Source organism: Nestor notabilis, unplaced genomic scaffold, assembly GCF_000696875.1.
Source record: "Nestor notabilis isolate BGI_N333 unplaced genomic scaffold, ASM69687v1 scaffold14961, whole genome shotgun sequence".
Lineage (NCBI taxonomy): Eukaryota > Metazoa > Chordata > Aves > Psittaciformes > Psittacidae > Nestor > Nestor notabilis.
In genome coordinates this window covers 1-13,083 of record NW_009915264.1, presented here as the reverse complement: position 1 = coordinate 13,083, position 13,083 = coordinate 1, and the positions used below count along the sequence as shown (strand labels likewise).

The following is a 13,083-nucleotide window of genomic DNA, read 5'->3' as shown; positions in this document are numbered from 1 at the left end:
AATCCCACTGTCCATGTCACTAACAAAGATACGGAACAGCACAGGTCCCAGCACCGATCCCTGAGGGACACCACTCGTTACTGGTTTCCAACCGGAAATTGAACAGTCGACCACAACTCTTTGTCTGCGGCCATCCAGCCAGTTCTTTATCCACTGAGTGGTCCATCCATCAAATTGATGTCTCTCCAATTTAGAGACAAGGATGTTGTGTGGGACAGTGTCGAACGCTTTGCACAAGTCCAGGTAGATGACGTCAACTGCTCTGCCACTGTCCATCAGTTCTGTAGTCCCATCATAGGAGGCCACCAAATAGGTCAGGCAGGATTTCCCCTTAGTGAAACCATGTTGGCTGTCACCAACCCCCTTGTTGTTTTTCATGTGCCTCAGCATTCTTTCCAGGAGATAGCATATATGATAGCATAACTGCCTGCTTATCGAGTTTCTTACCTGTTTTTTTCAAAATGTTCTAAATCACAAAAATACTTTTACTAATAGTGCTTAATCAGATCTAGATTATTTTGTTGTCCCTAGGTTAGCACTGAATTGTAAGGAATTTAATTGAAAGGGAATTGTATCACTCCATGGTGCTCACAAAGATGTTTTTATGGATGTACCTGTTCAGTCTCTGCTTACATTAAAGTTCACAGAATCACAGAATGGTTGAGGCTGGAAGGGGCCACCGGAGGTCATCTGGTCCAACCTCCCTGCTCAAGCGGGGTCACCTAGAGCATGTTACTCAGGATTGTGTCCAGATGGATCTTGAATATCTCCAAGGGAAGGAGGCTCCACAACCTTTCTGGATAACCTGTTCCAATGCTCAGATTATACACCAGAAAAAAAAGAGTATTACTAATTTGAATAAACGGTTGCTCCTTGTTTAGTCATGGACAGAGAAACTTTGTTTACCTGAATTGAATGAGTCAGGATGATATTTTAAATTAATAATGTTACAGCAATTGCTAATGCTGCATGGCAACAAAACTTACCAGGCGTTACCTTTTGAAATAGAAGTTTAATCCATTAAAACATAATATTCTTTCCCATCCTACACAGGACATAGCACTAATGGATGATCACCAGAGAGAAGAGTTCATTGGTAAAATTGGAATCTCATCAGAGGAAAATGATGACAACTCTGATGAAAGTGCAGATTCTGAGCCTCACAAGTATAGCTGCAAAAGGTGCCAGGTAGCTTTAAATACTTTCAAATTAACTTGGTTTTGGGTGGGGGGAGGGAGTGGAGATGTCCATAAATCATTCAGAATTTTAGATAACGTTAAGGGTTCACAAAGAGAAGGCCAGTCCACAGGTCTGCTCTCTTCTGCAGTGCTTCTTACCTCTAATCTATGAAATTGATACTATTGCATAAGACTTGAGGTGGTGTTCTGTAAGGTGAATGCTAAACTCTTAAAAAGAGAAACACACATACATACGTTTATCTGTGTGGAAGAAAGCAAGTGAGCAAAACTGGAGAAAGAAAGAACATTCAGATCTTACACTATCTTTCGATTATGTGCAAATTAAAATCGTTACAGCATTTCTGAATTATACAGTCCACAAATTGATAAACTTTGATGAGATCAGATATCCAAGTTAATGGATATTTAATTTGGAGGATTAAGACTGCTGCTTATGTGACGTGTGACTGCTTATTCGTGGCTTACTCTTACTACTAACAGGATGGCATTAGAAGTACTGCTGGAACATACTTCACTCAGCTGTCATCTGAGAGAGGAAGACTTTTTAAACCTCATACTGCATGGCTTTTGCCATTTTGGAAAGTAGTAATGGGGAATAATGGGGTCCTTAAGGACCATTTGGAGTCTGTGCCCTTACTGGGCAAGCACACTGTGCTGGGGTGGGGAGAATGCAATAGCAACCACTGAGAACAGCAAAACTAGCCAAAATGACATAGGGAAAGGGGAATTTTAGTAGTTAAACCACTAACTTGGCCCTTGGAAAATTAGAGCTTATTTCACAGTCTACAATTACAGTCTATACTTAATGTCGTGAAAGTGTTCAGCTTATCTTCATTTTAAAGACATGAAGATAATAATACTTGAGTTTTCTGCTCCTATCTGTGAACTACTTTTAAATGCAAACTGATTTTAAGCTTATATCAGTGAGCATAAGAAGGTGGGTATCACAGCAGTTAATTACATGCTTGCTTTCAATGTGGGGATTTTAATGCCTGACACTTAATGGGTCCTTAAACTATATAAAATTGTATGCTTCCAAATGAGGGCAATTGTGCCATTCAAATTACAAAGCTCTTTTTGGAACTGGGTCTTTTAGCACTTTTACAGGTGTTTGTGAAGTAAATAGTTGTGTAAGGCAGCAGCTGTGGAAAATGAATGTTAGCTGTGATGAGACGGGGAGTCTCTTTTTGGCTGAAAATACCTGTTCACACATCCCTAAGGGAGAACAACATACGAATGAGTCTTAGTGAAATATCTCTTCTGAGCTCTTCCAGAATCTCTGTCTTTATTTTTTTTCTCATCCCAAAATACACTGTCACCAAGCTGTGCAGTGCTGTCAGAAATACCCCGACTAGTTCCAAAATCAGGGCAAAAGATCATGTCATTATGGCCCTTTCTTCTGATATGTTGGAGCATGTATGTGTATGCAGGGTTACTTAGCCCAGAGGGCTGAGTAGTGGAGCACCTTTCTATTGTAGTTGTAGCTCTTCCAGGAGCTGAGCTACAATCCCTGCCTGCAGTGCCTAGAAATACCAACTCTTCTGGAGCAAGTGCCAAAGCTTACTGTGCAGAGTAGAGTTCACCATGCCCCTAAAGCCTATAAGACGTTTCTTCCATCTGTGGCATCCTTGCTTTGACAGCTTGTGGAGGTTAGACGTGGCTTTCTCTAGGGCTGTTCCTTAGTGCAGAAGTAATTGGAGGTCCTCTACTTGTGCAGCATAAGAAGCAGAAATACCATCTCAAACTAGTTTTCCAAATGAGTTAACTAATGTCCTGTAGCAATGTGCTCGTAATGGCCAAAGGGGTTCAAGCCTAAATCGAGCTTTCACAGATTTTTCACCTAGTGATACACAGGATATTTGTCTGCTAGCTCTGACTCTAGATCTCATAATGTGTTGCTAGATTGTTGCTGTTCCCAAGGACATTTTTCCCCTTTCATTCACTATTGGTTCATTCTGCAGTTGACTTTTGGCAGAGGGAAGGAGTACCTGAAGCACATCATGGACGTTCACAAGGAGAAAGGCTATGGCTGTAGCATTTGCAACCGACGTTTTGCCTTGAAGGCAACTTACCATGCGCACATGGTCATTCATCGGGAAAACCTGCCTGATCCTAATGTGCAGAAGTAAGACAATGTGTCGGGCTGATAAGAGGAGCTATCTTTCTGACGTTGCACTGGCTCTGATGCTTGTAGAGAATTGGGCTGTACTAAAATATCTGAAACTGTATAATGGGTGTTAAAATGTTTATTAAAAGCTTTAAATATATATCACTAATGATTCACTTCACACTGATGATTAGTTGACAGCCTTCCAGTTTGGGCTTCGTAAAGTGTAAACCTATGATTTTGGTGAATACTTTCTAAAAAGTATGATTTGAAGAAGGTTCATTTTAAAAAATGCATTTACGTTTCATGGAGCTTTTGTAATAATAAATATTTCCAAATGAAATACAGTTACTAACAGAAATGCCTGAAAACCACCTCTGTCTCAGGAGAAGAATCATGGTTTCTGGTCTCTGGTTTCAGATACATCCATCCATGTGAAATCTGTGGAAGGATCTTTAATAGTATAGGAAATCTGGAAAGACATAAGCTTATACATACAGGTAAAGATGTTGTGTTTCTTTACTATTATCAATATTAAAAAAAAACCTTTCTGTTACCAGTGCCTGCCTTATGTTTTTCAGGAGGAAGCAAGTTATGTGTTTTTACTGTAAATTACAATAAGATAAATGTTACATTTGTGCCTTTTTCTAAAGCAGGTAGTAGTAATGAAGATATTTGGTCTAGGCACACAATACAGGTTCCTCATTAATATGATGCAGGATTCACCTGCTACAAATCCTAATTCTGAATTCTGTTCTTCCCTAACTCTTATCCATGCTACCTTCTCACCATTACACAGGCTGAAAACTGCTATTGCAAAATCATTTTTAACAGCTCATTATTATTTCATGCTATTCAGTATGTTCCTTCCTCAGGCTTTATCTTTTTGTTTGTTTGTTTTAAGATTTCACACAAAAAGCCAGCTTTTCTCTCCAAAGTCTTTTAATTTAGTTTGGGCTACATTATGCATGAAAGATGTGGTTGACAGCACAGGTGGACTGTTGCCCTCTAATTCACCAGATGAGGCAGATTTGAGGAGATGCACATTTTTCATTAACATTTTTTTTGTTTATGTTGTCTTTCAAATTTATTTTTAAGGTGTAAAAAGTCATGCTTGTGAGCAATGTGGCAAATCATTTGCTAGAAAAGACATGTTAAAAGAACATATGCGAGTCCATGATAATATCCGAGAATACTTGTGTGCAGAATGTGGCAAAGGTATGTTTAATGCCTCGTTTTCCATTAATTGTGATACTGAATAGCAGGTGATTATCTGAATTAAACTTCAGAATTGAACTTCCATTCTTAGAATATTGGGAAGGTCCTTGGAGTGCTCTAAATCCTGCAGATTTGAGAGGTAGAAACTGTATTAATCAACAGTCTTATGGTTGCATAAACTATCCCTAATTTTATACAATTTATTTTCATGGCCTGCAAGCCAAAACTGATTTTGATAAAATTCACTTGTCAGATGGAGGAGCGCTTGCCTGACCGAGTCCCAGTACATTTGCAGCACAAAAGTGAATACAAGTTAGTTTTTCCATTGTGTTGTCTTCTGGATTACTTCTCTCTGTAAGAGCCTTAAAGAGTCAAAGTTGCTTGGACTTTCTGAATTGTCCGTGTTTATAACTTGAGCAAATCTGAACTGGTATTTCAGTGTCAGACAGTAAGTCTGACATCTCTAATGATGTCTTGTCTTTGCTTGTCCCTGCTATTTTGCTTCTTCCTCAGTGGTTACTCAGATGTTTTCCAGAGCTTTTTTTCCTGGAATTAAAATAATAATGATAATGTACACTGCTACCTAAACAATTAAAAATACGCAGTTGTGGACACACAGCAAATGCAGTCTTAGAGCTCTTGGTTAACAAACATGTTCATCCTGAGTTCTCTTTTAAGGTGGGAGCAACGGACTAATTGTCACACTGTACCCTTTGTCTCACAGGAATGAAGACAAAACATGCACTTCGTCACCACATGAAACTTCACAAAGGGATTAAAGAATATGAATGCAAGGAATGTCACCGAAAATTTGCACAGAAAGTCAACATGCTGAAGCATTACAAAAGACACACAGGTGAGGTCTCTAAACATGTACAGAAGTTGCACTGAATCAGTTAAATCCTTCCTGAGAGAACTCTTAATCTAGAATGGTCTGGGAGCAAGAGGAAGACTAATAAAAACCACGCATAGTCTGCTTTTTGAAAAGTGAGATTTTCACCTTGTGTCAGCCAAGACCACCTGATATGCAATTAAAATACATAATTTAGTTGGGTCTGTGTTTTGCTTTTGTAAGAGTGGTTATTTTGGTCTAGGATAGGTCTAGAGTGTTTGGTTTTTTTTAAGTGAGTCTTCAGGTTCTCATTTCCCAAAAACGAAAACAAGATTTTACCTCCCACATCAGTTTCCTTTGGATTCATTTTCTGCCAGATATGGTGGCATGGCACTTGGAATTGTCCCAGATACCTTAAACTGTTTTCACTCTGATGCTAAATGTGCTCTTCATGCAGGAATCAAAGATTTCATGTGTGAGCTTTGTGGCAAGACGTTTAGTGAAAGAAATACAATGGAGACTCATAAGTTGATTCATACAGGTAAATAAATTCTCTTCAAAACAGTATCCAAAGACAGTATCTTAATTTTGTTCCTAGGCTTGCTTTAGACTTGCCAGTCTTGGAACTAGTGTTACACAGCATGTTACCAACATAGAATTTTTCCTCTTGTTGCGATGCTGGCAATACAATCCTCATCTTTGGGGGCTGTTGCTAACAGCGTTACCTTCCATCTGCCACCAGTAGGAAAACAGTGGACATGTTCAGTCTGTGATAAGAAGTATGTCACTGACTACATGCTGCAGAAGCACATTCAGCTTACTCATGATAAGGTGGAAGCCCAGAGCTGTCAGTTGTGTGGGACAAAGGTTTCTACCAGAGCATCCATGAGTCGACATATGAGGCGTAAACATCCAGAGGTGAGTTTGGCATTTTAGGAAGTGTCTGTTAAGCATGTGTCCTGGGTTCAGCTACAGCAGTCATTTTTTCTCCTTCTTAGTAGCTGGTGCAGTGCTGTGTTTCTTGACTTTCAGTCTGGGAACAACGCTGATAGCACCGATGTTTTTAGTTGTTGCTAAGTAATGTTTACTCTGACCAAGGACTTTCTCAGTCTCATGCTCTGCCAGAGAGGAGGGGAAGCCAGGAGGAAGCAGAGACAGGACACCTGACCCAAACTGGCCAAAGGGGTATTCCATACCACAGCACGTCATGCCCAGTATAGAAACTGGGGGGAGTTACCCGGAAGGCCCAGATCGCTGCTCGGGTCGGGCTGGGTATCGGTCGGCGGGTGGTGAGCGGTTGTGTCCTTTTCCCTTGTTATTCCTCTTATCATTATTATTGGTAGCAGTAGTGGTTTGTATTATACCTTAGTTACTGGAGAGCTGTTATCTCAACCCGTGGGAGTTACATTCCTCCAATTCTCCTCCCCATCCCTCCGGGAGCGGGGGGAGGAAGGAAGCGGCGGGGAGTGAGCGAGCGGCTGCGTGGTTCCAAGTTGCCGGCTGGGCTTAAACCACGACAGCATGCACTTAACTGAATCAGACCTTTCTTTATGTTGTGTTTCAGTAGTAAACATACCAATTGTCAGCCCCTAAAATAGAAGTTGTTCTGATTTTTTAAATCCCTTTTCTTTTTCTGCCCCAGTTTAAATGTATATTTTTGCCTGTTTGTCTTCATCCATTAGCGAGTATAATTGATTCTTTTTCCCCAGTGTGTTCTCTGTATTCAGAAGTGATCTGAAAGAAGTGGTGAATAGAGACATGATGGCAGCATCTGCTGATGATACAAAATTATTCTTAGTATTAAAGATGAATGCTGACTGCAGAGAATCTGGATTAGAGGGATGTTTTGTCTAACCCAAAGGGGTTCTTTTCTCTATTCTAAATTTCTGAATAGCTATTGTGTTTCTCCTCAGCATTTCTTGTTTAGGTTGACTGAAGCTTGTCTGTTCCCTTTGAGGCTTTTTTTTTATCATTAGTATTGCTTTGCTCTGAATATTTTATTATCATGATGACTGGGGAGGAAGTTAACAAAAAGCTTTCTTTATTGATTTTTGGATTACAAATGCAGCTATATATCTGCAATCCAGAGAGCAATTTTTCTCTGTCCTTTGATGAGCTGAGATTTACAGATTCAGCTGAAAATAGTGGATTAGGACACAGCTGATAGATTTATAAATAGAAATGCTAAAATAATATTTTTTTAAACACATTGTTTTCGGTAGAATTTATCACTTGTGTTCTGTGTAGACTATGAAAACAAACATATTCTTCTACTGTTGTCTTTAAACTTTGCTGGTTTTCAGCAAGAAGGAAAATATTAGATGCCGAAAGATTTTTTTTTTAAAGCCATGGTTGAAGCCCTTGTATTAAATGATATGTGTAAAATGTTAGAGTACATCATTTTCGCTTTGTGACAGGATTTATTAGGGCAATACTGTGTTGTCTGACTGTGGTTGTAATTGTTGAACTGCTGCAATTCACCAGCAGATACCTCTTTGCCCACAGATTCTGTCAGTGAGGATTGATGATTTAGAGCAGCTGCCAGAGACGACTACCATTGATGCCTCCTCAATTGGGATTGTTCAGGTAAATTCCTTATTGCAGAATTCTGGTGTCAGCTAGGTTCCCAGCCTACTGAAAGGTGAAGCGGGGACATTGCTTTTTTGGTACATAACATAGCTGGGCACAGGCTGATGGGCAAGGAATGTGCTTTTTTAGAGAGTCAGCCCCAGCTTAACATGTATAAGTAGATGCAAGCTCTTACCCGTTTCATTGGTTAACAAGGGTTAAAATGTGTTTCTCCAGCCAGAATTAGCCTTGGAACAGGGCGAATTACCAGAAGGGAAACAGCATATGAAAGCTCCTAAACGTGGCCAGAAACGAAAACAAAAGTCAGGTGAGGAGGAGGAAGCTCAAGTGCCTGAGGACCCTGCCTTCAGTGAATACACAGAGAAGGAAGGTGAATTCACAGGGAATGTTGGAGATGAGACTAATTCAGCTGTCCAGAGCATCCAGCAGGTGAGCTCCAGTAGCAAGGTGATGGGTAGCAGCCCTGCTTAGAGGGATAGTCCTTCTTTTCTCCACATAGCAAACAGAAAAAAGTGATGGGAACATCTAGAGCTAATTTGATAAATTGTGGTAATATAAAGATGAACATGGGCTTTTAAAAAACAAGGAGTTGGACCAGTAAGCTCCTCATGTTTGTTTTTATTTCCTTTGGTGCTACCATCTCCTTGTTTGCCAGAGCACTAACTGGCTGAACCTGTGACTGAAAGTGTGAAAGTTAATTTGGCTGCTTGTTTTGAATGCTGCATATGCCTCCCTCCCATTACCTTCTTATTTCTCCATGGAAGTTATATTCCAAGCTTTCTATGTTCCCCTCTATGTGTATGACTTCTCTTGCTGGCAGTAGCAACGTGAGCCCATGAGCACTCAGGTGATCTTTCTTGATGCTTGATATTTGGTGGTCAGCTGCAAGATACTAGGCTGAGTTACCTTTCTGTTTTTCTTCAGGTGGTGGTGACCCTTGGCGACCCAAATGTCACAGCTCCTTCCAGTTCTGTCGGGCTGACAAATATCACTGTTACCCCCATTACGACGGCGGCTGGAACCCAGTTCACAAACCTCCAGCCCGTGGCTGTGGGCCATCTGACAGCTCCTGAACGCCAGCTACAGCTGGACAACTCAATTCTCACCGTGACGTTTGACACTGTCAGTGGTTCCGCCATGCTGCACAACCGCCAAAATGACATTCAGATCCAGCCACAGCCAGAAGCAGCCAATCCTCAGTCTGTGGCCCATTTTATAAACCTGACCACTTTGGTGAACTCCATTGCTCCTCTAGGGAACCAGATAACGGAACAGCATCCTCTGACATGGAGATCAGTGCCTCAGACTGATGTCTTGCAGCCCCAGGCGCAGCCAACGCAACAACAGTCAGGACAGCAACAGGTTCAAACAGAGCAACAACAACAGATGTACAGCTACTAATTTATACTCTGACAAATTTTGAAATGGACAGTACTCAGAGACAAAAACACACAGACATTTGGAAAATTTCTAATAGGATTGTTTGCTGGATACCAAACAGAGTTGGGCAAATGTTTATACAATGAAATGTAAGCTAAAATTGGCATAGCACCCTGCAACACCCTAATCTTGAGATTCTCACACTGTCTCCAGACCTTGCACTGTCTTAAAAAAAAAGAAAAATTAAACAAATCTCACCATAAATTTAGCACCTCCTTGCACTGTGTATTTTATGCAGTAAGTTTGAGATTTGACAGAAGCATCATAACACATCATAACCAAAGCAGGGAGATCCTAAATATCACAGCATTGGTGATTTACAAAACCCTTTCAGCCATGCCATGTAACTTCATTCCAGTCTGGAAATTACATCTGAAGACCTTGTTCACAGTGAGGTGGAATGCATTTGCGGTCAGACGGTAGAGACTGAAATGTAAAGACACAAATGGGCACCACAGTAATTGTCTTGGTTTTTATCTTCTTTAGGTCTTGTATCTAACAACATTGATAAAGTAGGTGGAGGTTGGGGCTTTGGGGTTGGGGTGAGTGTGGTGTGGAAGAAAATAGACCAATTTCACAAAGTATTTCCATTTTAGTCATGGGGAAAACCCTCTACCCATAACACAGTGTTAGTGTTACTTAAATCAGATAGCTGGTCTAATGCTAAAGCAACTTTTATGGTCTTTAGTCAAGTTTGAATCAAACCCATTATGAACTGAAAAAAGAATGTGATACAGTTTTATGTAATTTTTCAAAGTGCTCTTTCAGTCTTGCTTTTAGCTACTAGGCCTGAAGAGCCAGCAGTCCCCTTTAATCAAGTTCAGGATGTGAGGTTTTTTGCAAATACTATTCTTTTGTCATGTAATTAACATTTGAGAAAGCATTCTTTTTATATATATATACATACATATATATATATGTATAGCCTTTGTACTGTACTGTGCGTTCCTGGTGAGTATTTGAGTGAAAAGCACTGATATCAATGAGATTCATTGGTTTTTTCATCCCCATATTGCCCTTTCTCACAGAAATAGTGGATGGGTTCTATTCCTTCTGTTTCCAAAACTGATTTCCAAAATTCATAGCCACACGCAAGGTTGCGTGAAACACAGGAACAAACAATGTCTGAAGCATATTCTGCCACATGGAGGCAGCATGCCCTAGTGTATAATGGGCAAGGTTTGCATGACTGTTTGGGATATAAATAGTGGGTTGGGTCAAATATATCGTTGCTGATACTACACCTTCATTCCATTCTCCATACATGGATGTGCAGTGTGGACTTTTGCATGTCAAGAAGATAGTATCCTTCCCACAGAGAAAAAGCAGCTGATAGCAAGAAGGAATAAACTAAAAAAAATAAAAAACCCTAAAAAATGTTGCTGCCTGGAATCCTGAAAGGCAAATGTACTTCCAGCTGTAGCTGAAGAACAAGGTGCTTTGGGGCAGCAGACTGAGCCACAGAACCATGCTAAAGCTTTTTGCTGAGGATAAAGCAGCTGCTGCGTTTGACACTGAAGATAGATTGATGGTTGTAAAAATCCTGTCTGTGCCTATCGTATTTATGAAAATGTTCTATGTATTAGCAAAAAATATGAGTAGGAATGACTTCAGCTTTGAAAGTCTGTATTAACATGGACTACTTGACCCCTAAATGATGCCTTATAATTGCTACAACAAACTTTTCCAAAGTATAAATGTTAATTAAAACTAATCTGCAGTGGTTTTCTTGGTGCCATAGCAGTGTCCAGATGCTCATTACGCTAGGCTCTGTGTAAATTTTAGTTGTGACAGGAAATGTGTAGGAATGGGGTTTCTGGAGACAGGTTTTGTGTGTCAGGAACAGAACTACTTGTATGTAAATGTCAGTAAGTCTGTAAAATGTCTGCATGGGAGGGACCTATATTTGATGGGACAAGGATGCACATCTGAAAGAAAATACCTTTTACAGATGTGGAAAAGAGAATTTTTCATTCCATGGCCTCTTCTGTCTTTCTCAGATCCTTTTCAAACAATATTGTGTAATTTTATTAGCATCCCAATATCCTGAGAAATGCCGTTTAATGCCCCTCTGTTACCTGCATTATGTTGCTGCTAGCTTGAGCCAGTTACGTTCCTCATCAGCTGTCCTGTCCACAAATGTCCCTTCACACCAAATCCACTGCTAAGCAGCAGCTAGATTTTATTTATGAAATATGTTGTTTATGTTCTTGAAAGTACTTGAAACTCCCCTCCTCCCCCATCGCTGTGTTTGGTGCCTAATTGTAAAGGCACATTATCTTTTGGCAGGGTACTTTACAGGGGTAAAAATAAAAAGGGGGGAAGGAAATCAAATGGAGAGGTCCTAGGTCAAGTTGTTGTGGTAAATAAAAGATGGCTAACATCTACAAATACACATTTATATATGTACACATACACATGGAGGGTTACAGTGCTGCATATAGAGTTTCTACCAGATCAGGGTTTTGTTTAGACACACATAAACGGAGATAAAGCTTTACAGTGAGGAAGGACAGTTTTTTTGCTTTAGCTGCAAAGTGAGTACATCTGCTCTGTGTTAATACTACTTATAGTAACATTCATGATACATTGAATCAACCTGAGTAATTTTACTGTGTAATTGCCTATTTGTTAAGACTTGTGTAAGGATGGAGATAAGCAGCCATTATAGACTTCTCTCTGACTTTGCGAAACCTCTTTATCCTAACGTGATTCTCTGGTATTCTGTACTCTTAAGCTGCCTCACATCCCTCCTGTGTGAATCTGATTTAGGCAAGTCAGCATCTTACGCTTTGGGTAATGATTGGTTCTAGCTGATGTCAAAAGGAATGATCACACAAATGCTTGTTGTGACCATGTTGGGGGTCACCCAGAGAAGAAATGTCTCTCTTTAGTCTCTCAGTATCCCCAAGCTCATAGAATTACAGACCAGGCCAGGCTGGAAGGGACCTCTAGAGATCATCTGGTCCAGCCTTTATTCGGGAAAGGGAGCCTAGGTGAGGTTACCTAGCACCCTTTCCAATTGTGTCTGGAAAACCTCCATTGAGCGGGACTCTATCATGTCATAGAATCATAGACTAGTTTGGGTTGGAAGGGACTTTCAGAGGTCATCTAGTCCACGCCTCCCTGCAAGGAGCAGGGACATCTTTAACTCCATCAGGTTGCTCAGAACCACATCCAACCTGGCCATGAATGCCTCCAGGGATGGCACATCTACCATATCCCTGGGGAGGCAGCTCCAGTGAATGACTGTTCTTACTATAAAAATTATCCTAATGAACGTTCTGCTTTAGAAGGGGGAAATATAACCACTGGAAGGGCTTTGTCTAGGCCAGGCAATGGAGAGCTTTCTAAAAGCTAATCTTCCCAGAGCACTCCTTTCTGAAATGTTCTTGACTTTCCCTGCATCCATTGCTGTGGTACCTCATCATCTCTTGGTGTGATTTTATTATTACTGCTGTTATTACATCCCTATGAGAACACAGTTGTATCTTGGGTGTGCTGCAACATGAAAAAAATAAATTGTTTTATTTGATTTTTATTTCAAACAAATTTTGTTTGGAGATGTTGGAAATTGATGCCGCCTTGGACAGAGCTTACCTTGAATGAGCAGTGACTGCAAGCTGCTCTCCCAGCTAAGTCTTTTTCAGATGAGTACCAAAGTTATACTGATGCCATTTCAAACTGCACAAGAAATA

General features: G+C 40.4%; 1 protein-coding gene across 1 annotated transcript; it reads left to right on the top strand.

Annotated features, from left to right (window-relative positions):
* Positions 1–1,053: 1,053 nt before the first annotated feature.
* Positions 1,054–9,550, top strand: LOC104413140 (PR domain zinc finger protein 15-like; the record flags this gene model as incomplete). Its single annotated transcript, XM_010024059.1, has 10 exons — positions 1,054–1,188; positions 3,161–3,324; positions 3,727–3,806; positions 4,405–4,524; positions 5,249–5,380; positions 5,814–5,897; positions 6,099–6,274; positions 7,862–7,942; positions 8,162–8,374; positions 8,870–9,550. Coding segments are annotated over 10 exons (1,662 nt in total), but the record flags the coding sequence as incomplete, so codon positions are not given.
* Between the last annotated feature and the right edge of the window lie 3,533 nt (positions 9,551–13,083).